General features: G+C 48.5%; 1 protein-coding gene and 1 pseudogene across 2 annotated transcripts; both read left to right on the forward strand.

Annotated features, from left to right (window-relative positions):
- Positions 1 to 5682: 5682 nt before the first annotated feature.
- On the forward strand, positions 5683 to 12682 carry LOC123095611 (protein FAR1-RELATED SEQUENCE 5-like; annotated as a pseudogene).
- Positions 12683 to 20103: 7421 nt separating this feature from the next.
- Positions 20104 to 26015, forward strand: LOC123095612 (5-methyltetrahydropteroyltriglutamate--homocysteine methyltransferase 1). Of its 2 annotated transcripts, none has more exons than XM_044517138.1 (14): positions 20104 to 20238; positions 21545 to 21898; positions 21999 to 22086; positions 22547 to 22674; positions 22758 to 22949; positions 23047 to 23249; positions 23623 to 23786; positions 23899 to 23979; positions 24064 to 24230; positions 24366 to 24471; positions 24653 to 24903; positions 25006 to 25078; positions 25176 to 25304; positions 25395 to 26015. In XM_044517138.1, the coding sequence occupies exons 2-14, from the start codon at positions 21549 to 21551 to the stop codon at positions 25761 to 25763; spliced, it is 2301 nt and encodes a 766-aa protein (XP_044373073.1). In that variant the 5' UTR covers positions 20104 to 20238; positions 21545 to 21548; the 3' UTR covers positions 25764 to 26015. The 2 variants fall into 2 exon arrangements, with proteins under 2 accessions (XP_044373073.1, XP_044373072.1); XM_044517137.1 differs by lacking the exon at positions 20104 to 20238 and adding an exon at positions 20943 to 21130.
- The last annotated feature ends 20 nt before the right edge of the window (positions 26016 to 26035 follow it).

The raw sequence follows: 26035 nt of genomic DNA on the forward strand, positions 1-26035 counted from the left end.
CCAGGACTTCGGTCCATCTATCGTTGAGTAGGTCTTGGTCAGCTTGAAGCTGTTGCTGCTTCTTTTTCAGGCTCCTTGCAGTGGCTATTAGCCTGCGCTTGAAGTGCTCCTGCTCGAGGGGTTCTTCGGGTACGATGAAGTCTTCGTCGCCGAGGCTTACCTCATCTTCGGAGAGCGGAAGGTAGTTGTCATCCTCCGAATTGTCGCTGGGCAGGGCCTGTTCGTCGGGGCTGGCTTGCCCGTTTTCTTGTTTCTCCTGTTTGGATCTTGCTCCAGCAGGGTCTTCATTGTTTTCAGCGTCGTCCGGAGTACTTTTTTCTCCGGTGCCAGCGCTGCTGCGATGCGACTTAGAGCGGCATTTAGGGCGCCGGTACTTAGACTGTGTCTCAGGAAGTTTGTTCTCAACTGGATCTTCTTTTTCATCGTCGCTAGCTTTTTTAGGTGTATCAACCATGTACACGTCGTACGAAGAGGTGGCCGTCCCACGTCCCGTGAATGGCGGGTCTTGGCCTTGCTCCTTGTCGGCATCGTCGTATATACCGTCGATGTCTTCGGAGCCATAATCAAGCATGTCGGTTGAGTCCTCGACAGTGGCTATGAAGCGGGTGGCGGGTGGGAAGCAAAATTCTCCATTATCAGCCCCTAGCTCGAACCGGACATAGTTCGGCTGTGAGTTCCCCGCCAAGGGCAGGTTTTTTAATGAATTTAGCACATTGCCCAGGGGCGAGTGTTGGAAGATGTCTGCGGCGCCGAATTCGAAAATCGACAACCGATCCAGCTCGGTGTCCGCAGGCGTATGTGGTTCGGAACTTATGGCCGGAGACGAGTCTGGAGTTCCGTTGACGCAAGTATTGCAAGGTGTCGAGTCTGTGTGCAACTCCAACGCCACGGACTCTGTGGCCTCGGATGGCGCAATCTGCTCCGGATTTAAGGCCGTTGCAGCAACAGGAACCATCTCCTGGATGTGATCCGATGGCAGATTGAAGTCATGTTCATCGGGGCGAGGGGGAGCGATCGCCGTGGTCTCGAATCCGTCGAAGATCAGGTCTCCACGGATGTCTGAGATGTAGTTCAAGCTTCCAAATCTGACTTGATGGCCAGGGGCGTAGCTGTCGATCTGCTCCAGATGGCCAAGCGAGTTGGCCCGCAGTACGAAGCCGCCGAATACGAAGATCTGTCCGGGGAGGAAAGTTTCTCCCTGTACAGCATCACTATAGACGATTGAAGGGGCCATCGAACCTTTTGTCGACGACACAGTGGAATTCTCAATGAAAGTACCAATGTCGGTGTCAAAACCGGCGGATCTCGGGTAGGGGGTCCTGAACTGTGCGTCTAAGGTCGATGGTTAGCAGGAGACGGGGGACACGATGTTTACCCAGGTTCGGGCCCTCTCTATGGAGGTAATACCCTACTTCCTGCTTGATTGATCTTGATGAATATGAGTATTACAAGAGTTGATCTACCACGAGACCGTAATGGCTAAACCCTAGAAGTCTAGCCTGTATGACTATGGTAATGAGTCTGTCCTTTCCGGACTACACCCTCCGGTTTATATAGACACCGGGGGGAATCTAGGGTTACAGGGAGTCGGTTACATAAGAAGGAATCTTCATAGTCGGTCGCCAAGCTTGCCTTCCACGCCAAGGAGAGTCCAATCCGGACACAGGTACGGTCTTCGGCCTTCGTGTCTTCACAGCCCATTAGTCCAGCCCATTGATAATAGGCCGGACGCCCGAGGACCCCTTAGTCCAGGACTCCCTCAGCCGCCGGAAGGGACCCGCTGTCCATCACCTTCGGGTCCAGAGAAATCCCCGAAGATGAGGATCGCTCGAGGTCGGAACGAGCCGGACTGCAAGTGCATGATTCAACATGTTAAAACTATGAAGTAAAGAGGCTGGATATATGAATGTGTCAGGGCCTTTGAGTACTCACGATTCGGCCAGGGGCTTATCTTTGGGGCGCCACTCTGAGCTGCTATCGATGTCCCACGCGGAGTTATCCGCGAGGGAGACCTTCCCCTTCTTGGACGCCTCTGCCTCCAGATGTGTGGAGGCCGCCCTTTTCTTCCTTCCCCCCTCAGGGGGAGAGTAGCTTTCCTCCTCCTCCTCGTCGTCCTCGGCGGTGGAGGAGTGAGTCTCGGCGTCTTCGGACGTCATGTCTGAAGCGCCCTTGCGGCGGAGGCCACTTCTGATCTCCTTGGCCTTTTTCTTGGCCTTCTTCTCCGGCGCCTGGTAGGGCGCCGGAACCAGCATCTTTGTTAGAAGCAGGATGGCTGGTTCCTCGGGCAGCGGAGCCGGACACTGAATCCGCTTCGCCTTCTTTGTCCAGCCCTGAAAAAACAAATAGGGAATCTTAGACATCTTCCTTGAGTAAGCAAGTAAAGGATACACCTTGAAACACGAAAGACTTACCGGACTGGCGGGATGGGCCAGGTCGTGCCCACGGTCCTCGGTCGTCTTCGGCCACGTCTCGTTGGCCTTAAAGAGCACCTTCTAGATGTCTTCGTGCGTAGTTCCGAAGAACTGTTGCAAGGTCTGGTGCTCGTCCGGATCGAACTCCCACAGATGGCAAGTCCGGCTTTGGCATGGAAGGATCCGGCGAACTAGCATCACCTGGATCACATTGACGAGCTTGATGTTCTTGTCGACCATGCTCCTAATGTGTGTCTGAAGCGCTGTCAGCTCGTCCGACGAGGACCAGTCCAGGCCCTTCTCTAGCCAGGAGGTGAGCCGCATCGGGGCTCCGGACTGGAATTCGGGAGCCGCGGCCCAGGTAGCGTCGCGAGGCTCAGTGACATAGAACCACTACTGTTGCCACCCTTTGACGGTCTCCATGAAGGTACCTTTGGGCCATGTGATGTTGGTCATCTTGCTCACCATGGCGCCTCCGCACTCTGCGTGTTGGCCACCCACCACCTTCGGCTTCACATTGAAGATCTTTAGCCACAATCCGAAGTGGGGTGGGATGCGGAGGAAGGCCTCGCACACGACAATGAATGCCAAGATGTCGAGGAAGGAGTTGGGGGCCAGATCGTGGAAATCCACCCCGTAGTAGAACATGAGTCCGCGGACGAATGGGTGGAGAGGGAATCCCAGTCCGCGGACGAAGTGGGGGATGAATACCACCCTCTCATGGGGCTCCGGGGTGGGGATGATCTGCCCCATTGCGGGAAGCCGGTGGGCGATCTCCTGGGCTAAGTACCCAGCCTCCCGGAGCTTGGTGATGTCCTTCTCCTTGATGGAGGAGACCATCCACTTGCCCTGCGCTCCAGATCCGGACATGGTCGGAGTGCTTTTTTGAGGTGGAAAGGATGGAGGCTTGGGCGCTGGAGCTCGAGAATGGATGGGCAGAGAGAGAGAAGGCGTGGGTGAAAGGGGTGAATCCTTATCTCCTTATAAAGGCAGCGAATATCAAGCGCCTCCCCACTCGCCTTAAAACTCGCCTATTCCCCAAGGGCCATGTAGACGGCACGGTTGGATTACTCACGCCCGTATTGATGAGAATCCCGCAATAAGGGGACACAATATCTGCTTTGACAAGACGTGCCAATAAAACCGCATCTCAAAATATGGAGCGGGAGGCTAAAAAACGGTTCGAAATAATGACCGGGCAGGGACGTGATGTCATGCTACAAAAAGTTGTCAGCTGACTGGACTCGTGAAATATTATACTCTCTGCGGTTGTGTGTGATACTTGTTTTGCAGAGCCGGACATGTTTTCTGTGTTCAAAGGTCGCTTTGGAGTATTCAGAGGAGGAACCCGCCTTGCAATGCCGAAGACAATCTGCACGCCGGACACCTCGTCATTGAAGCCTGGTTTAGGGGCTACTGAGGGAGTCCTGGATTAAGGGGTCCCCGGGCGTCTGGCCTATGTGACGTGGGTCGGACTGATGGACCGTGAAGATACAAGACAGAAGACTCTCTCCCATGTCCGGATAGGACTCTCTTTTGCGTGGATGGCAAGCTTGGCGTTCGGATATGAAGATTCCTTTCTCTGTAACCGACTTTGTACAACCCTGGTCCCCTCCGGTGTCTATATAAACCGGAGGGTTTAGTCCGTAGAGGCAATCATAATCATACATCCTAACATCTAGGGTTTAGCCATTACGATCTCGTGGTAGATCAACTCTTGTAATCCTCATATTCATCAAGATCAATCAAGCAGGAAGTAGGGTATTACCTCCATCAAGAGGGCCCGAACCTGGGTAAACATCGTGTCCCCTGTCTCCTGTTACCATCGACCTTAGACGCACAGTTCGGGACCCCCTACCCGAGATCCGTCGGTTTTGACACCGACAGTGGGACCGAGGTGTCGGAGTCTGACACGACAAACATCCGGACTCCCTTAGAATCCCCCCTCGATTTGGTGCCGGTCTAGGGGTTTTCAAACGTTCGGACCGGCCCGAACCGATTTGGTGAGCCATGTTAGATGACTAAAAGTGTTTGGGCTATCCAATCCAAACATTTGAGACCTTTTTGATGAGCCCGCTTGAGATGCCTTGATGCCTTTTGAAGTCAGCACAATACTATGGAACTGTCTCTTAGAAGTGAACATTTGAAATGAGAGTGTGAAACTTCTTTCGTAACTCTCATAATTTTATTTGTAGTGGTCAAAAAAAATCCAGAGTGGCTCTAGTTCTCCGTCATAGCTCTCCATCAAAGTCGGAGCTGCGTTGTCCCCGTCGTGGGTGGATGAGTTCGGACACGGATCTTCATGTGTCTCCGCGTGGTCTCCACGATGTGGGTTGGGTCGACGACCGTCTGCGGCGAAGTCAGAGTCGCTTGCTCGGAGATTAGAGATGGCGATGACTCCTTCTTGGGGCCTACACCCTGACTCGATGAGGCTCTCTTGGGAAAGATGTGTGTGTGATGCCCTATGTGTGCCACTCAGTGGGTTGCGACGTATTTTGCCCAGTTTATGGTTAACTAAGCTGACAATTATCCTCTACTTAATCAATTGACGAGGCAAATCTTTCAGCAAATATGTCCCGCCAACGGTTGTCTGCAACTGCTCTATACAGCCTCACCCTCACATTCTTGCGACCATTCTCCCTATTATCACAAGCTAAAGGTAAGCCAAAAAACCAAGATCCATCAGTTCACAATACCTCGAAAGTACCCCGAAAGGCAAGCATCTGATTCTCATTTCGTGGCGTGCCCGAGAAACGCCCGAACGACCGCATGGCCTCATTAGAACCACCCACGACACGCCACAGAAGACCAGACAACTATTTCAGACTCTGCATCAGTGCCCACCTATCGTGTCGGTTTTCTGTACACGCGTCGCCGTAGACACATGTCAACCGAATCCTTTTGCCCCCTTCACAAAAAAAAGATGTTCCAAAAGCAGCAAGCAAGCAAGGTTCAGTGTGTCTTGCAAAAAGGAAAGAACATTGTCAAGGAGAATAGCATATCACTATTTCTGTCTGCTTTGCGGGGGGAAAGGAGCGGCGCCGCACTATTTTGGGGCTTTTTGACCATCCGATGATCCCTCCATCCATCCCCACACGCAGCTCAGTTGCACGTCAAAGTACAGGGAATCGCGGCGGGCCACGCACCGGACGAACCCCACACAGCCCAAGCGGACTGTGAGGACGGGTCAGGAACAAACCCTAGCCAGCCGCCCCGGTCAAACCCCAGACCGCCCCAGCCGGTCACTCCCGTCCCCTCTTCTCCCCCCACACCCCCCTCCCCCCCACTCGCACCTCGCCGGACCTCCGCCGCCGCCGCCGCCCCCCTCCCCTTCCACCTCCCCCCTCGGCCCCCCGCGCCGTATGCGGCTCGATCGCCCCCGCCCGCCCCTCCCCGCGCGCGAAAAGGGGGCAGCTTGATCTCGCCGCCGCGGCCTCCGGGCACCCCCGGGCGGGCCGGCCATGGAGAGGGTGGTGGCGGGGAGCAGCGAGCAGGGGACGCCCGACAGCGAAATGGGCGACGGGGACAACGACAGCGTCGGCTACGGCACGGAGATGGAGCTCGACGCCGCCTCAACCCCCGGCTCCGCTCCCGCCTACCCGGCGCGCCCCAGCGTGCACGACGGGGTGGACCCGTTCGAGGGCATGGAGTTCGACGACGAGGAGGACGCGTGGACCTTCTACAACCTCTACGCGCACCGCGTCGGCTTCAGCACCCGGATCAGCGTGATGCACCGCTCCCGCCGCGACGGCTCCATCATGTCGCGCCAGTTCGTGTGCGCCAAGGAGGGCTTCCGCACCTACCGCGGCAAGCACGAGCAGGCCGCCGCCCTCGCCTCCAGCCCCGCCGGCGCCGACGACGGCGGACGGGGCGGCCGCCGCACCCGCGCCGTCACCAGGGTCGGCTGCAAGGCCATGATCCGGGTCAAGAAGCAGGACGGCGGCAAGTGGGCCATCACCAAGCTCGAGACCGCGCACAACCACCCCCTCGTCCCGCAGAACCAGGCGCACTGCCTGCGCCCGCACAAGCCGCTCTCCGAGTGCGGCAAGCAGCGCTCCTCCTCCTCCTACGGGCTCCGCCGGAATGGAGGCATGTTCCTCGCGATTGAGCCTCCGCCACCACCAACACCCCCCACGCCGCCTGTTCCTCAGACCAGCATCATCCCTCAACCAGCAGTGGTTCCCCAGTACATTGGGGATGGCATCGGAAATGCCACTCGGGTGATCCTGGATTATGTCAAGCGCATGCAAGCTGAGGACCCGGCCTTCTTCTACGCAATGCAGTTCGTCGAGGGCCATCCGGTGGGGAATGTCTTCTGGTCCGATGCGAGAGCGAGGACAGCGTACAAGGACTTTGGGGACGCCGTTTTCTTGGATGACCACTGCAAAAGAAGCAAGTATGAGCTCCCGCTGGTCACATTCACCGGAGTCAATCACCATTGCCAGCCAGTCCTATTTGGGTGTGCGGTCATCAGGGATAACTCCGAGGCGTCATTTGCTTGGCTCTTTGAAACACTTCTCTTGGCAATGTCTGGTCAGCACCCTGTCTCTCTCACCACCGAGTATGATGGCGCCATACAATCAGCTGTCCACAAGGTTCTTCCTCAAACCAGGCACCGATTCTGCAGATGGCACATCTTGAATGAAGCCCAGTGTAAGCTATCAGATTTCTTAAATGCATTCCCGTCCTTTTATGATGATCTTGTCAACTGCATCAACATGTCTGACACAATTGATGAGTTCGAAGCAAATTGGGAGGCATTGATTTCTAAGGTTGGGTCTGGACACAACGAGTGGCTTGATTCAATGTACAATTGCCGGCAGCAGTGGGCCCCTGTATACTTGAGGGATACATTCTTTGGAGACGAGCCATCAAGGCAGGGGTGTATGAGCAGGAGCTCGTTTTTTGAGTCTCACATCACTGCTAAAACTAATTCACAGTCGTTCATTCAGCAGTACGAAAAAGCTCTCGACAGTTGTTATGAGAGGGAGGTGAAGGAAGAATTCGAAACAAAGTATTCGCTTCCAGATATCAAGACACCATCTCCTATTGAGAAGCAAGGGGCAGACCTGTACACAAGGACGCTGTTTTTGAGGTTCCAACAGGAGGTGATTGGTGCCTCTGTTTCTACTCTGGAAGTGGCAGAGGAGGATGGTAGGGCTTGCACATATAAAGTGACCACATCTCAAGGAAGTGAGAAGCCTCGTATGGTTCAATTCAATTCTTCTGTGTGTTCTGCGAAATGTACCTGTCAGATGTTCGAATGTCTTGGTATTGTCTGTAGGCATATTCTTACTGTCTTTGGTGCACAAGGTGTATCTACACTTCCTTCTCAGTACATCATAAAAAGATGGACCAAAAATGCCACAGACAGAAGCTCGGACAAGAAACCTGATGAAGTTATTAGAGTTAAAGAGCTCAAGGAGGAGCAAAGAAGTACTGTTGAGGATGGCGAGCAATCTCAGACATGGCGCTACAACAATTTGTGTCGTGAAGCACTTAGGTATGCTGAAGAAGGAGCATCATCTGCAGAGGTTTATGTTGTGGCAATGCAGGCTCTTCAAGAGGCTGCTAACAAAGTCAATATGGCCAAGAGAGGGATTGGACAAGTAGCAGCACCATTGGCAGTGATGCCAATTACAGCGCAGCTACCAGAATGTTCTGGGAAAATTCAGGATAGTTTTAGTCAGCAAAAGAAGAGAAAAAGGAATTCAAACAACTCAAGGGAGAACTCCACACCGAATCAATTTATGCATATGCAGCAACCTAGTAATTACCTCTTTGTTGGTCCCAGTACATCAGGTGGTTCACAAGGGCCTAGTCAGCTAGTTGCTGCGATTCCTGTTTCTTCCTGTGCACAACATGGGCAAACATCGGGTGCACATAACTCAACAGATGGCAACATGGCAACTGCTTCTGTAGCTGTTGACAAGTTTCATGGATTCTCAGACCGAGATGCATCAACAACAGCACCTTCTTCAGGAAATGTTGTGCAAGCAGGAGAAACTAAATCTTCAGGTGCCGCTTCACAAATTAACGAGGTCATTAACTATACTGACTACCAAAAGTTTCATATTCATATCTTCCTGCACTATCCTTTAACTGTTCATTGTGTGCTCCATTGAGTGAGGTGGTGCCCACTTTGTTTGTTGGTTATTTGGTCTAAAAAGGGCAGGTCATTGGTAGATGAACAAATTTAATTTGTTATGGTAGTGATGTTGTGCATTTTCTTAATATGTGTACATGTGTCTAATTCATCAGTTATAAAATATGGAAGGAGTAGTATAATGCATGCAACGAAACTTGCAAAACTTCTCCACTTGATTGTGAACATGGTATAGGAAGTTTAAAGAATAGTTGCTTGATGAACTATAAGAGAATGAGGCTTTCCTTTATCTGTTAGCAAACAACAATTGTTGTCTATCTATTTGCTTGGAGGCCTTTTTTCTATCATTAAGAATGTTCTTTTCAGATTGCCCTTCTTGTTTTCTGATAGTTGTGATCAATCAACTTGATTTTTTTGAAAGACCAGCAAGAAGCAGATCATAGTGAGCAATACTATTTTCCTGTTTCTCAACCTCCACCTCCTGTTTCTGCTATATATTTTTTTTTCTGAGTTCCGAATGAACACTACGTTACCGTTCTTTTGTCTATCTCATCTGAGCATGCTGCATGATTTATGATAGTTCGTGGTGCTGTTCTCTTTTTCTTTTTTCTTTCATGTCCTACATAACACCATATGTGCTACCATTTTCTACCCTCTTCTAAACTTGCTGCTTGACTGGATATTAGCAATTTTGGCAATAATCATACAGTGTTTAAAAAAAAATCTACATGTATGCACATAAAGATATGTTCTTGTGGGGTGAAGTTCAATTATTATCCATTCTTCATCTGGCTCATAAACATATAATCTTTACTATAAATTTCCTGCATTGTTTCCTCAGCTGGCTGGTGTAGGTGCTTTGAAATATTCAATACTAAATTTTGTACTTCACATGTATAATTAAAGAAGATAACCACATCATTGATTTCATGCTATCACTGCATTAGGAAATACAAATAAGTAAAATAAATATTGCTAGTTTGACTTGAGTATGACATGATCCAAAATCTGCTTAACTGCTTTGGTTGTACTTGAGTGCTGTCCACAGGAAGAAACACGTACCTAATTTCCTTCCATTGTTCAGCACTTCAGCAGGCAGCTAAAGAAAAATGAAGTGATTTTGTTCAGTTGCAAAGCAGTGTTGAAATATTCATTACAGTTTACTTTTGTATACAAATACAATTGCTGGTTTTGTTTCTAGGAGTAAGGCTGTCTGATCAGGACTGCTTATAGGATGCGATGGTTTCAGTATTATTAGCTTCCTGCTTAATTATTTGAATAGAGGCCTGTCCATGTTCAGATTTATCTAGAATGATGATCTCATGTTCTCGTTTGTTGGCCAACATTTCATAATGGTGTGAAATAAGGATATGCGCTGATGTGGCATGGATAAATAGCACGATTGATTGTGGGAGAGAACCAATTATTTAGATCACTGAGTACACATTTAGTGTGCTAATGTGTAATTAAGCTTCTAAATATTGGATATCCAGTTCATATCAGACTGGGTTAGGCAAGGGTCTGGAATACTGAGCGATATGCAGTTGTACTGGGGAAACACTGTTCACTTTTAATTATTCATGTACATGCCATTCCGTTCTACAATAAATACAATGCAGAATACTCATAATTGATTACAACAAACATGTAATTATAAGTTTCTGATAGTTTTGCATCAGAAGCAAAATACTAGTTAATTACTGAATGGCATAAGAAATAATTACATATATACGGTGCACCTTCTGTTATAATAGAAGGAAGTGCATTTGTACGTATCTTTACACAAATCTGCATTAGTTCCATTTCTTTGTGATACATTAATTTGATAAATAATTAGACAAACACGTTTAATTCTATATCATCTACATGTGGAGCTGTACTGGCTAGTGGCCACAATATCAACCATCGGGCTTTATGGCCAATATGTGTGAAAGTACAGTTACTTGTATATTGAATTGGTATCAGCAGGCTACCAGTACCAAAATATCGACCGGTATTTAGAAGCTTGGAAGTAATTCCCTTTTGTTTTGTAATGCTGTAAGCCTGTTATTTCTCGAAGGTGCTCTGACTGACTCACTAACAAGGCACTGAAAAATTTGAGGGAATGTTTGTTCTGTATCAAATCTAGTTGAAGTTAGCCAAGTGTTTGACTCATAGCCACTGTAGTATTTAGGAAATACTCCCTCCGTCCCAGAATTCTTGTCTTAGATTTATCTAGATACGGATGTATCTAACACTAAAATGTGAATAAATACATCCGTATGTAGACAAATCTAAGACAAGAATTTTGGGACGGAAGGAGTAGATCTTATGTGGTTAGTCTAAGAACCGTAACCAAGAACGAAGATTCCAGTCATAATATTTTCAAATAGGCCTCTGTCAGAAATGCTGCTTGCTGCTTATCCCTTTGTATGTCTTAAAAGGGTGTTAGCTACTTAGCTATAGTCTTGTTTTCTTGATATCTAATCTCCTATTGTGTTGTCCATTATGTCTACAGTTGTATGTGTGTATTTTGGTTGTGCCATGCAAGCTGTTGTATGTTTGGTCATCTCTTGTTGTGTGTCCTAGGTTTTGGAGAGAGTAGGGGAGGGGAAAGATATAAGGACTATGCTGTTTCTTGCTTTCTTTGTTCATCATATAGGGTCCTCTTTATATAGAGGCTTAACAATCCAAAAGTGAGAAATCCTAGATCTTATCTCTAATTGGCTTAAGGTTGTGACTAGTTAGAGAGACAGCACTAGACTGTCTCATAAACATTAGTGTAGCATTGTAGCTCATGTGGTAGTTCTTTTTAAACAGTGCCTATGGTTAGCTTTGATTTTCTTGCTAAATTACAGAGTGCTCTTCATTTCATTTATCTTGACTCTTCAACTCTACCTTCAAGGCTCTGACCATAATAAATCTTCATGACATGTGCAGATTCATGAACTGTCCCAAGCTAATGGAAACAAGGGAAGCAGCGTAAATTCTACTGCTTCACCACAGCTTGTGACCGTTCCAATTGGATTCTGCCTGCCCTCCATGGACAAGAACAAGATGTCTACTGGTATGTATGTATTGCCATGATTTTACGTTGCTATGAAAATCTATAAATTGTTCCAGACATCTGGCTGCAATTCTGTTTATATATGTTACTATGTGCACAAGTTTCCTGAATAACCCTTGTCTCCTTTGCCGGTTGTTTTACTTAACACGGTCATTTTGATATGATTTTACTGCTGATGCAGCTGGGATGAATTCTACAAACTCCGGCGGCATGATGAATAATGGCAATGCATCATTTGATCTTCGCCAATGTCAATCTTCTGCCCAAGTGCCTGCCACACATTCAGAGGCAAAAACACTGGCAGAAAACACCGAGTCTCGGGCAGCTACTGCCGACAGCTCATCTATAAGGGCTGCAGCCATCGCGGCGGGGGCGCGCATTTATCCCCATCTGATGCAGCTTCAATCATAAAAGCAGCACAGTCGAAAGATGCCATCCACATCAGGCCTGGGGAAAGCCTTCCAAATCAGCTGAAACCATTAGCCCCCAGGCCACTCTCCTCACTAGCACCAGCCATCGCGCCCAGTTCGGCGCAGCATCTGCAGCAGCCTGGACAAAGCAGCTTCGGCGACTCTACCGCAGCCAAGGAAGCAATTTTCGGCTCCACAGATGGCAGTGATGGCGACGAGTACGAAGACGAAGACACTGACGACGACGACGACGAGGGGCTAACCGGCGATGAAGGGGAGCAAGAGTGATCTTCCAGCTGTTGATCGAGCCGTCTCTCCAGTCACTAACCTCTCCCAAGGCTTCCCCCCAGCCCCTGCTGATATATTGACAACATTTTTCACCAATGGAAATGGAGTCTCATCATAGAGCAATAGCTGTATACATACATGTTTATAGCCTGTATCTAATGTCCCAGCAGCCAGCCATCACCCCCCCATGAGCCTAGGAGCCTTCTTTTTCTTTCTTATTAATCTAGAGATCCCTTTTTTGTTTAACCTAATCGGACATGAAGCTTCCTCAAGCTTGTTTTTCATTGGCTCTTGCTAGGGTTTGGTCAAGTTGTCAGCTCCAACATGTGGTAGCTATGAACTTATGATGATGTATGTAGTACAGCATGGCTGCATGAGTTTTCTTATTCTTGGAAAGGGCCCTGTTTTCTTGAGTTGGAAAGGGACATGTTAGGGGAGTGTGAATTTTCAGAGGACGGGCTCCTTGGAGCTTGTTTTTTCAAAAAATTCGAAAATCATATTTAAAAGTTTCAAAAAAAATTAAAAAAATCCATGGAAACTTATATGTATTTTGCATGAATGTGTGAACAAATCGTTGAAAATATTATGATTTGTAGGCTGTGCAAAAAACAAAATTTCAGCCCAATAACAAAAAAAAGTCTGCCCATTTTAAAAATGCGTATTTGCCTGTTTTGTGTACGCCATGTGTGAAATTATATTCTTATGAAAATTTGCACATACGTAATACACATGTGTATGTATGTTCACAAAGAACATAAAGAAAATTGCGTTGTAGAAAATTATATTTCGAAAACGAGCTCTGTGGAGCCGGTCCTCCATTGGCATTTTCCGCATGTAGGGCAACTACAAGGTGGATCACCACATGTCCGGACGTGTCCGTGGACAGCAGGCGGGTTGCTGGCCATTTGAAATGGACCATGCACAAACACAACAAAATTGGAGCGAAATAGACGCAATTTAAAGAAAGTTTGATATATTACAACCAAATGGAGCCAATTAAACAAGTTCAACCTAAATTTAAAATAATCCCAAAAGGGGAATATATTAATATCGCAGAGATACTAATTATAGCCAGCCTCTGCACTAACAAGTCACAAAGACATTCAGGATGCACACAATCCAAAAATAAAACAAAAAAGAAAGGAGAAAAAATGGCCTCGTCAAAGTGATCAACTCCTCCCAGCATCACACAACCACCACCAAAGACGGTACCCGGAAAACATAGAAGGCCTCCAAAGGCGACGCCTTTAAGAAGCAAACAATGCACAAGCACCGTCGTCACCCCGATCCAAGTTCATATGTGTTTCACCCTGAAGAAAGACGGAGCTCTCAAAACAATACCTTCAACAAGGCAATTGCCAGGCACACCCAATGAAGGCCGGATCTTAGGTTTTCACCTTGAAAGCCACGACCGGACACCCGAGGAGCACCATCAAAAATGAAATCCTCCTGTGCTGCCGCCACCACTTGACACCGTTGCTACTGAAAGTTATCAAACACCTGGCTGACTCCATTGCCTTCAAGGCCCCCTCCGCCTTACCGATCCTCCGATCTCAGCCATCAAGACTTTCCCCGCCGCGGCCCGTGCCATGGAAATTGAGATGACGGCATGTCCCACGGTGTCAACAAACAACAGAGCTTCGCGCCGCGTCCTCGTGGAGCCACCTAAAACTAGGCGAGGTCTCTCCTCCGGTCTGGGGCACGCCGTCGCCGATATGAGGTGCATGAGCGATGTCTCTCGTCCTTGTCGCACACAGGATCGACACGTAGCCGTGCTGGATATCCCACGCGATAGAGAGTGTGTTTTAGGATTTCTGTCCGGGTGCTTGTCGAGGGCAGGAGCAAGTAGGTTTGGTGGTGAAGTGCTCCAGGAGCTGAACTGGGAAGTTTTGCACCCCCTTTTTTCTTCGTATCGTCTTGGACAGGGACCTGTGTTGAGACTTCGAGCTCACCACGCCATTGACTTGCGTTGCAAGGGTGATTGGTGAGTGAGCAGGAAAGATTCCCAAGATTCTTCCACCAAACACAGTTCCAGCTGCTGCCGGCGAAGTAGTATTTTTCTTTCTTTCGTTCTTTGTGGAAAAAACGGGTGACATGGGGTGGGAGCAGGAGCTGGCCTGAATGTGATCTTTGCAAGCACGGGACTACTGGCCTGAATGTGATCGCAACCGCGGTCACAAGTGTGTGTGGGTGGGGGCACGCGTATCTCGCCCACCAACCCCCGGAGGTAGGAGCACCTACCATGCCTGCCTTTCCTACTCGGCGGTGGGCCCCACGGCCTGCAAGTGGGGGCACCAACCACCCTCTTCCTTCCAATGCATTTTGCATAGAGAAGATTCATGCTGAACGAGGAGACTCTTCTGCTGATGCATCTGCATGCAGTGTGTGTGTGTGTGTGTTCGAGCGTGATGGAAACCAAACCAAACCAAGCCACCAAACCGGAGGAAAAGTATGCATAGCTCAGCGGCGCTGTCATCGTCATGGTTGGTGAGTGAGCCACACAAGGAGTTTCCTTTTTTTTTAGAGAGAGAGAAGATGCACACAAGGAGCTGCTCCACTTGGCCGGGGCCTGGGTGTTGGGGGCGCACGCACACCTCTGTTGGCATTTGGAATGTCCTTGTCCACCAATCAGGACTCCACACACAAGGATTCCATCTCCATGGAAATACTTTAGAACATCTCTAGCAGACCCCGCATAAGTGGTCAAACCCGCAAATTTTTTACGTTTTACAGTTTTGGGCAAAAAAAGTTACCAGAACAGAAACCATAAAAGTAGTCCAACCCGTAAAATTTTTAAGGGCCACCGCAAATGCACACCCGAAACCCTTATCTTTGGAGGTTGGAAGGCCGAATATAGGGGGCCCCGTATACCAGTCAAACCTCGTCGGAGCAAACACGCCGCCGCGGAGTTTGCCGGAATCCGCCCTAAACTCGACGGAATTCATCACCGCACATCGGAAAAGGCCGTAGACGCCGCAATCGATCGCCGCCGGTTCGAATTGGACGAGCTCGACATCGTCGTGGCCTCCCATGACCTCAGCCTGGCCGCCGGAATCCTCCCGACGTGGTAGGCAAAGGGGCACGACTCGGTTGGCAATAGAGCAAGGCGCGGACGACGGAGGCGACGGGGCGTGGCCGGCGAGGCCGGCGTGGTGATGGGGCGCGGCACGGCCGACGGGGTTGGGCGCGGCCGGCTGGAGGGAGGCCGGCCGCGAATATACCATTTTACGGATCCGTTTGGGGGGTCTGCATTTGTGCCAGCCCGAGCCAGCCCGCAAAAGCGGTTTTGCGCGAACTGCAAAAGCGGTTTTGCGGGCCGGTGGGATGCGGGGTCTGCTAGAGTTGCTCTTAATCCCCCCCCCCCCCCCCCCCACCCCCACCCCCAACCACACCACCCTTCCGCACTCCTGCCCGGGTGCAATTTAGAATTGTTGCACGGACGATTTCATTCACACTTAATACAACTTTGTTCGAGTCACTTTGTTCACCGCCGTGCGAGGGACCAGCAAAACTCCGTTTCGAAAAAAAGCACTTCGTACTTGTTGTAGCTCTGAATAGTTTTTTTTAGGCGTGCCACATTACAAAGGGTCGCGCCTCGCCCAGTTTGCAGCGCTGGTGGCTGCTGCAAGGGTGTTCTTTCAGTGGAGCTCGCAACATGGTGGTTGTAACGATTTGCAACCATGGTGTTTGGTGGTGGCACGCAGCAGTGAACTTGCGACATTGATGTAATCCGAGAAAAAGGGAACCGAGTGAAGAACGAACGAACGAAACGACTTGATGAGAGCTCTTGCGGGGAGATAACGTGCAGTGGTGGGCACCATGGGGAACACACGTCACCCTCGGGACGTAGTCAACGGGCGACGGAAGATCCGTCGGTTAAGTCCTAGCTCTTCCCCTTTTTTTAGGGAAAAAAACTTCGAATTGTTGAGGGTATCGTTTGAAGCTTTTATTTATGAAAGTGCAAGCCAGTGTCAAACAAGGCAAAAGATACAAGAAATTGTGAGGAGGATAGTGGTATCCCAGCGCACCAGAGTTCAAGTCCTAGACTTGGTGCTCGCATTTTCCTAGATTTATTCCAGGCTTTTCCGGTGTTGTGTGTTTATGAGAGGAGCTGTTTCATCGACTACGAAGGTGTCTGTAGCGACTTCATTAATCTCAAGATGATGTGCCGGCTCAGTCTATCAGAGGTGATTATAAGGATAGGGTGTGCATGTGTGTGTGCGTTCATAGAGGTGAATGTGCGCTTGTGTAAGTGAGCGACTTTGATTGTACTGTGCTAAAAGAAATACAAAAAATTGTTGTGTACATGCTAGACAGTAAGGGGCTGTTTGGTTCTAGGCCTAACATTGCCACACTTTGCCACACATTTTTGCCAAGCTTGCCTCATCAAAATGAGAGTCACAAGTTGGCAAGCCTAAGGGAATCTTGCCACACTTTTTATGTGTATGCCATATGAGGCCCAAGTGTGGCTTGCCTAAGGTGTGGCTTGAACCAAACACTCACCTAAGTTGGTCAAACTTGCCTAATTTTAGATGTGGCAATCTTTGGCAAAGTTAGGGTCTGTTTGGTTCCCAGCCTAAGTGTAAGACTTAGGGTTTTGGGAAACTGCACGACACCCTTAACGGGTGTGGCTATCTCATATATATATAAGGAGCACACAAAGGTGTACGGTACAATATACAAGACCTATACAGAGGCTACGTATAAATACAGTCTAACACCCTCCCTCAATCTTAACTATGCCCTGAAGTACAAAGTACGTTAAGATTGCGCCTGCAGCCTACAAACTGAGGTTGTGGTAGAGGCTCCGTGGAGATGTCAGCAAGTTGATCTTTTGAAGAGATGAATTTGATGTGGAGTAGCTTCTGTGCAACACGTTCCCGCACAAAGTGATAGTCAACTTCAATGTGTTTTGTCCGAGTATGAAACACTGGATTAGATGACAGATATGTAGCACCAATGTTGTCACACCAAAGAACAGGCGGCTGAGTTTGAGAAACTCCCAATTCTCTCAATAAGGACTGTACCCATATGATCTCAGCTGTAGCATTTGCAACTGCTTTGTATTCAGCTTCAGTGCTACTCCTGGACACTATAGCTTGTTTACGAGCAGCTCAGGCGATCAAATTAGAACCAAAGAAGACAGCATGTCCCCCCGTGGATCGCCTGTCATCTGGATTACCAGCCCAGTCTGCATCTGAAAAAGCAAAAAGTGTAGGAGACGGTGCTGGCTGAAGGAGTAAACCATATGAGGCAGTAAATCAAACATAGTGAAGAATGCGCTTCACCGTTGTCCAATGAGAAGTCCGAGGAGCATGAAGGAACTGACAGACACGATTGACTGCATATGAGACGTCAGGCCGAGTGATAGTCAGATACTGCAGACCACCAACAATACTATGATACTCAGTGGCATCATCAGAGGTAAGAGGATCTCCATCAAAAGCAGACAGACGATCAGTAGCAGACATAGGAGTCATGGCATGTTTGCACTTCAACATACCTGCCCGCCGCAACAAATCCATCGAGTACTTATGCTGCGTGAGTGTCAAACCAACAGGACAACGAGAAACTTCCAGGCCAAGGAAGTAACGCAACGTTCCTAAATCCTTCACCGCAAAATCACCACTCAAGGAAGAGATCAAACGATCAGCAGCAGCATCAGAGGAGCTAATGAGGATAATGTCATCAACATATACCAGAAGATACATCATCACCTCATGCCGATGCAGAAGAAAGAGCGAGGTGTCAGCAGTGGAGGGAACAAAACCAAGTGACCGAAGAACAGAGCCCAATCTGGCATGCCAAGCACGAGGAGCCTGCTTCAGCCCATAGAGCGCCTTGACAAGGCGACACAGATGATGAGGGCGAGCAGGATCAACGAACCCCGGGGGCTGACGCATGTAAACCTCTTCATCCATAACACCATGGAGAAAAGCATTCTGAACATCCAGCTGACGAAGAAACCAGCCCCGAGTAACAACCAAGGACAACAGAAGCCGTATAGTCGTCGGTTTGATCACCGGACTGAACGTATCCTCGTAGTCAAGACCATACCTTTGCTTGAACCCTTTCGTCACTAACCGTGCCTTATAGCGTTCAATAGAACCATCGGCATGCTTCTTAACTTTGAAGACCCACTTGGAATCAATAGCATTGACACCAGAGACCAGGGGAACGATCTGCCAAGTACCATTTGTCAACAATGCCTGATACTCCTGCTCCATAGCTTGACGCCAATGAGGAATCCTGAGAGCAACCTGGAAGTGACGCGGTTCAGCCGAGGGATCTTCCTTGACGTGAGCAACACACGCCGCAAGCCAAACCACCGAATTCATGCTCTAGCCAACTCATCCAAAAGTCCGAACTGATGGAGGGAGGCGGGCAATATACTTCAACACTCCCCCACACGTCTAGGCTATTTTAGTCCTTAGACGTGGGATCGATGTAGGCCGCAGAATCATTTTATTTAATACTGCGTTGGCAGGGTCTTGAACTCAAGACCTCTTGGCTCTGATACCATATTGCATTCATGCTTCAGCCAACTCATCCAAAAGTCCGAACTGATGGAGGGAGGCCGGCAATATACTTCAACACTAAGGTTGCAATGCCTAACCTTAGTCATGCCACAACATCTTAGGCATGGGTTTGGTTCATTGCCACACTTCTCTAGTTATATGGTCCACACGTCATAAGCTCAATTTTTTGCCAAATTTTGCCTTGTGATGGTCATTTTGTTAGCCACACTTTTTGTGGCAGCCATACTTTGCCTAAGGTTAGTTGTGGCAAAGTTAGCCATGAACCAAATAGGCCCTTAGTCACAAACCAAACAGACCCTAAATATCCACTTTGACCTGTGACGGAAGTATGTTTGTGAAGATTGCTGTGTTTGCGTATGTCGCACATGTGGCCAAAGCTTGCTTCATTTCCTCGCAGAAATGAGGACGTGACAAACTAGTGGCACTGCCACTGACGATAGCTTAGGAATCTCCTACACGCATGGCCACCAAATGTGGCGAATATTCCAGCTAGCAGCTCGCACGCATCTCCGTTCGTTTCACGTCCTGCAACGGACCTTCACGTGTTGCAGCGGTGCTTCACGTGTGCTCTTGATGTACTCCCGACTGGAGCAGAGCAACCTGCTGCAGCTGCAATCAGGAGGTTTTAACGGCAACGTGACCAATAGGAAACTCGGTGTGACGGAGATCGGTTCCGAACTCCGAAGCCATATAGACATAGCTGCCTTCGAAGGGAGGTGAAGAAAGGGGGAAAAATGGCTTCATAGGGTGTCTGAAATTCCGATCCCGCCAATCGATTCATCAGGGGATAACGCGGCAACGACATCATCGATGGAGGGAAGTTAGAGGTTGACGGGTTCGGATGCCACGCGAGAGAGGAAGGGGGTAACGGCGGCAAAGATCGTGTCAGGGTTTAGAGGGGTGGTCGGGGCAGATCAACAAGGCGAAGGAGGGCGGCGAAGTCACGCATGTCAAAGATCGTGTCGGGGTTTAGAGGGGTGGTCGGGGCGGAGCAGCACGACCGAGGGGGGGGGGGGGCGGCGAAGGCAAGCTGGTCGAAGATGAAAAATGAGAAAGGCTGAGGCCGTCGGATCTGAATATCGTGCGACCCAAAAAATCGACCGACGACAGACATGCGTCCCTAGAATAAAACAAAACAAATTAGAAGTTTTGATGGATGGACAGTGTCTTTGCTAGTGCTAGTAGTAACAACTTTGAATCACTCAACAACAGCATGTTAGTGCTAACAGAGATTAGTTGAGAGGGATCTCATCTGACCTCACCAGATCCCAACGTACGCACCTACCCCCCCCCCCCCCCCCCGCCCTTCCCGTTTGCTTACACATTATAAATAAACCCCCCCAAACCCCCCAATTCCCCGTGCCCACCGCCATCCTCCTCCTCCACTCCCCACCGTCTCCCTCCTCATCTCCGGCGCCGCTCCGCGACTCCTCCAAGGGTAAGCCGCCGCTCCCCCTCCCCTCCCCTCCCGCCGTGTCCGACCCAATGCGCGCGCGCGCGGCTGCGAAATCCCCCGCGCAGTCAGCCTCACGCCGCCGCGCCGCGCCGTAGCCTAGGCGCCGACGCCGATCGCGCGAGTCGCCGCCGCCGCCCCGTGTCCGTAGTCTAAGCGCCGACGCCGATGCCTCCCCGCCCCGTCGGCGGTATCGGGCATTTGGTTTTCTTAGGGTTCGGGCTTAAACCCGAACTGAATTTTGGATCCGCCCCCTGCATGGCGGTGGCTGCTCGCAGTCAGATCCGAGCCTCTCGGTCGCGCCCTCGGTGGATCTGAGGTCGATGCGGCGGTTAGGTTCCTGCCATCAGATCCGCTGTGCCTCCTAGTTACGATCTGAGATTGCATTGGCTGTCTACTGTATCTGTAGAACGACTGTCAGGGAGGGAGTGCTGGTTTTATGTGCTAATCATTATCATCATTTCAGATGATCAGTTTGTTTCCTCGGCCGTTCTAATCCGTCGGTTAATTTAACTTGCCTCCAGTTCTGTCCAATCATGCATATCCGTAGTACCAGGACATTTTCTGATCAGTTTTGTTACTATTTTACTTCACATTTAAATTCTGTGGTCAACTTAAACTCTGCATGTCCTCCTCGTCCTCGCACATTTTGTTTCCAGCCGCCATCCGTTCCCCTGAATGTTTATGTTATTTGTAGTAGCATGATGCCTTCATGCCTGAGAGGGACCCTGCTTTCTTTCCGGCCGATTTTAGCTGTCCTGTACCCACACCATGGGAGTTGGTTGGATCCTAAATGGAGGCCTTTAGTGCGTATAGCCTGCCTTCATGGCACGGCTAAACATTCCCAGTATAAAGACACATCCTGGCTTAGCCAAAGGTATTTCTTAAGCCTCTTAATTCTTACTGGAGGAGCCCATGCCACAGTAATTAAAAAATTCAGTTTGTTGAATTCACATCTAGATGTTTTTTAAGGATGTCACATCTAAGCTCCCACATATAATGCAGCAACAAGAAACAAAAAACTAAAAAAATTGTGTACATGAAAAGGACGAAGAAGATCGAGTACTGATTCGGTTTGGAAAAATATGCTGTCATAATTTTGGATCCCTTGGCTGTTAGCTTACAGATATATATATTTTCCTGTATGTGCGTTAATTGTTTTTTATTATGGATCCCTTGTCTGTTAGGTTGCAGATATACATATTTTGCTGTATGTGCAAAGTATTTTGGAAAGTTCCTTACCAACCAATGTTCCTGCAGATTAACTGATTTTAGTTTTTTGATGGTGTAGAAAGATGGCGTCCCATATTGTTGGATACCCTCGCATGGGCCCCAAGAGGGAGCTCAAGTTTGCCTTGGAGTCTTTCTGGGATGGCAAGAGCAGCGCTGAGGATTTGGAGAAGGTTGCCGCTGACCTCAGGGCCAGCATCTGGAAGCAGATGTCAGAGGCTGGGATTAAGTACATTCCCAGCAACACCTTCTCATACTATGACCAGGTGCTTGACACAACGGCCATGCTTGGTGCCGTCCCGGACCGCTACTCTTGGACTGGCGGGGAAATTGGTCACAGCACCTACTTCTCAATGGCCAGGGGCAATGCCACTGTCCCTGCTATGGAGATGACCAAGTGGTTTGACACCAACTAGTAAGTCAATCTGCATCTCTTGAATGCTGACCAGAGGTGAAATCTTTTTGAGGGCATTGGTCATGCAGTTTTGCTTACTGGCTTTGTTACTCTTTTGCAGCCACTTCATTGTACCTGAATTGAGCCCAGCAACCAAGTTCTCATACGCTTCACACAAGGCTGTCTCTGAATACAAGGAGGCAAAGGCGGTATGTTCCTTCACCCACAGCATTGTCTCAGCCTCCTTTTCATAGTAGTTTCCTTGCACATGATTTGGTAGTAAAAAAATATCTTCTGATCTGTACTACTATTTTTCTGCTAGCTACCTGAATCTGATCCCACAGTTCTAGTTTTGTATGTCTTTCTTTGCTAGTTACATGTTCTTTGGTTAAAGTAGAGCCTTTAGCCACATCTGGATGAGACCCCATATCATAGCAATCCCATACGGCAAAACGCCGACTAGTTTATTTTGTAACCTATACCTGAAGTTGAAATTTATAGTCCTGGAACAAGCATGTTTTTTCTGTCGTGCACAGAATAATGCATTACCATTTGCATGCCTAACTGAATATAGAAATTCATTTCAAGGACCTGAATATAGAAATTCATTTGCCATGCTATTTGTCTTCACAAAATGATGCCTGCATGCTTACATGGTCTTCCATGCAGCTCGGTGTTGACACTGTTCCAGTGCTTGTTGGACCAGTCTCATACTTGCTACTCTCCAAAGCAGCGAAGGGTGTGGAGAAATCATTCTCTCTTCTTTCACTTCTTGATAGCATTCTTCCCATCTACAAGTAAGCATCGGCTGACGCAACCAACTCCTTTTGTTTTAACTTGAATCTTCAGTTGACAATGTCATATGTTATATAAATTGCAGGGAGGTTGTGACTGAGCTGAAGGCAGCTGGTGCTTCATGGATTCAGTTTGATGAGCCCACCCTTGTTAAGGACCTTGCTGCTCACGAATTGGCTGCGTTCTCTTCAGCATATGCTGCACTCGAATCGGCACTCTCTGGATTGAATGTGCTTATTGAGACATACTTTGCTGATGTTCCTGCTGAATCTTACAAGTACGTTTCTCTAGTGCTAATACATTCTACTCGCCGTTTCATGTATTTCAAGGTGTTCTATTAAAACAGCAAAACACTAATTCTCTTGTAACCACAGGACCCTCACATCATTGAGTGGCGTGACTGCCTATGGTTTTGATCTTGTTCGTGGAACCAAGACGCTTGAGCTTATCAAGAGCGCTGGTATCCCATCTGGGAAGTACTTATTTGCTGGTGTTGTAGATGGAAGGAACATCTGGGCTGATGATCTTGCTGCATCTCTCAGCACTCTTCAGTCTCTTGAGGCGGTTGTTGGCAAGGGTAAGCAGTAAACAATATATTTATTATTTACTATCTCCAGGTCACAATTTAGGACGTTTTCAACATTGACAGCTCTTTAGGTGAAACTTTGACCATCAGTTCCTATGAAAAATATGTTGCTTTAAATAAAACCAAGTATTGATTATAAACGACCTACAGTGTGACTCAGAGGTGTATTCAAACCATGATATTCTAGTACTGTATTAATGTGTCGCAGATGTTGGTATTTGTTTTGTACTCATAGTTGTGATCAAACCTTAAAATGTTCCATTATCACATATTCTAAAACGACCTACAGTGTGACTCAGAGGTGGTATCTGTTATCCATTGTCATTGCTTTCTGTATTAAACAATTGTGAATACTTTATTGCAGACAAGCTTGTGGTGTCCACCTCCTGCTCACTGATGCACACTGCTGTTGATCTTGTGAACGAGACTAAGCTTGACAGTGAGATCAAGTCATGGCTCGCATTTGCTGCCCAAAAGGTGGTTGAGGTGAATGCACTTGGCAAGGCTTTGGCTGGTCTCAAGGATGGGGTATGTTGTTCTTTCTTTTCTCTCTCTCAGTATAGCCTGATGCTTCCTTGCACCACTTTAATTGCAACTCCTAACTATACTGACATGTAATGTTGAATATTGTCAAATACAGGCCTACTTTGCGGCCAATGCCGCTGCTCAGGCCTCAAGGAGGTCGTCACCCAGAGTGAACAATGAGGAGGTTCAGAAGGCTGTAAGTTCACTGAACTTGAGTCATATATACACACATTAAGAGTTCCCACATGCCAATTATTAACATGAAGTGCATTTCTTACAGGCGGCTGCTTTGAAGGGCTCTGACCACCGCCGTGCTACCCCTGTCTCTGCTAGACTGGACGCTCAGCAGAAGAAGCTCAACCTTCCTATCCTCCCAACAACAACAATTGGTTCATTCCCTCAGACAATGGACCTCAGGAGGGTCCGCCGTGAGTACAAGGCGAAGAAGTGAGTGCCTCTACATGCACTTTTTCTTGTGATATTTCCTGCATTTTTTATTGAAAATTTGTGTCACTGCTGGATCTCTTATGAGTCTTTTCTTGTAATATTCCTGCATTTTATTGAAAATTTGTGTCACTGCAGGATCTCTGAGGAGGAGTATGTCAGTGCTATCAAGGAAGAAATTAGCAAGGTTGTCAAGATCCAAGAGGAGCTTGACATTGATGTGCTCGTCCATGGAGAGCCTGAGGTGAGCAATGCTAATTAATATTGTTTGTTGCAGACTCATTTGCAAGATGTTTGGACTTTTTGAAATCAAGCTATATCTGTCTATGGATCATTGAAATAGGAATTTGCTTAAGCATATCGTATTTGTTCTCTGGTAACTTAGTGTATGTACATTTTTTGACTAATTCCTATGTACATTTCAGAGAAATGACATGGTTGAGTACTTCGGCGAGCAATTATCTGGTTTTGCATTTACTGCCAATGGATGGGTGCAATCCTATGGATCACGTTGCGTGAAGCCACCGATCATCTATGGTGATGTCAGCCGCCCCAACCCCATGACAGTCTTCTGGTCCAAGATGGCTCAGGACATGACCCCTCGCCCAATGAAGGGAATGTTGACTGGCCCTGTCACAATCCTCAACTGGTCTTTTGTCAGGAACGACCAGCCAAGGTTGATACCGCTTCCTAGCTTCTTACATCTGTTTTGATTCGACGGTCTTCACATGGAGGTGTTTAACTGCTACTAATCGGTACGCCCCTTCTTGGTATACAGGTTTGAGACATGCTACCAGATTGCTCTTGCCATTAAAAAGGAGGTTGAGGATCTCGAGGCTGGTGGTATTCAGGTTTGTATATAAGCGCTTTAGCTGTGTTGTCAGTTGTCACCATATCATTACCACGTCCTTGTGGCATGTGTAACAAATACGCTTCGGTCATCTACAGGTGATCCAGATCGATGAGGCTGCTCTAAGAGAGGGTCTGCCGCTGCGCAAGTCGGAGCATGCTTTCTACTTGGACTGGGCTGTCCACTCATTCAGAATCACCAACTGCGGTGTGCAAGATACCACTCAGGTAATCTACTTGGAATGCCATGAAGGTATTCAGAAAAATCTTTGTTACCATCATCATCCATCCCTTATGAGACTTGTTTTTCCTGGGCAGATTCACACTCACATGTGCTACTCCAACTTCAACGATATCATCCACTCCATCATCAACATGGACGCCGACGTCATCACCATTGAGAACTCCCGCTCCGACGAGAAGCTCCTCTCGGTCTTCCGCGAGGGCGTGACCTACGGAGCCGGCATTGGCCCTGGCGTCTACGACATCCACTCCCCCAGGATCCCCTCCACGGAGGAGATTGCCGACCGCGTCAACAAGATGCTCGCGGTGCTCGACACCAACATCCTGTGGGTGAACCCTGACTGCGGCCTCAAGACCCGCAAGTACACGGAGGTGAAGCCCGCCCTGACCAACATGGTCGCCGCGGCCAAGCTCATCCGCACCCAGCTCGCCAGCACAAAGTGAAGAGCCTGATACTACTACCTATTGTTTTGTGGGGACAGAGCGCCAAATGAGCCACATTTGTTTCGAATAATCCGATTCTTTATCGTACCGCCGTCCGGAGTTTGGCTAGGGTTAGTCCTGCTATGGTAAACTGGTGCGTGTTGACATGTTGTATCTATGTTTGGTGGGTGGTTTCTTATTGTTTACAGGCTGCGGTCTTGAGCTTATGTCTCGTCGCGGTTCGTTATAAACGGAGTTGAAAATTGTCTTGCATCTCTCAGTTCCTCCTTGAT

The sequence above is a fragment of the Triticum aestivum genome, chromosome 4D (genome assembly GCF_018294505.1).
Source record: "Triticum aestivum cultivar Chinese Spring chromosome 4D, IWGSC CS RefSeq v2.1, whole genome shotgun sequence".
In the NCBI taxonomy this organism is placed as follows: domain Eukaryota; kingdom Viridiplantae; phylum Streptophyta; class Magnoliopsida; order Poales; family Poaceae; genus Triticum; species Triticum aestivum.

Excerpts from the sequence above, each read along its gene's own strand:
- LOC123095612 (XM_044517137.1), top strand. The coding sequence starts at position 20,955 with ATGATGCCTTCATGCCTGAGAGGGACCCTGCTTTCTTTCCGGCCGATT. Across the intron at positions 21,131-21,544 it reads ACATCCTGGCTTAGCCAAAG|AAAGATGGCGTCCCATATTG; the intron begins GTATTTCTTAAG and ends TTGATGGTGTAG. Across the intron at positions 23,250-23,622 it reads TGAGGCGGTTGTTGGCAAGG|ACAAGCTTGTGGTGTCCACC; the intron begins GTAAGCAGTAAA and ends ACTTTATTGCAG.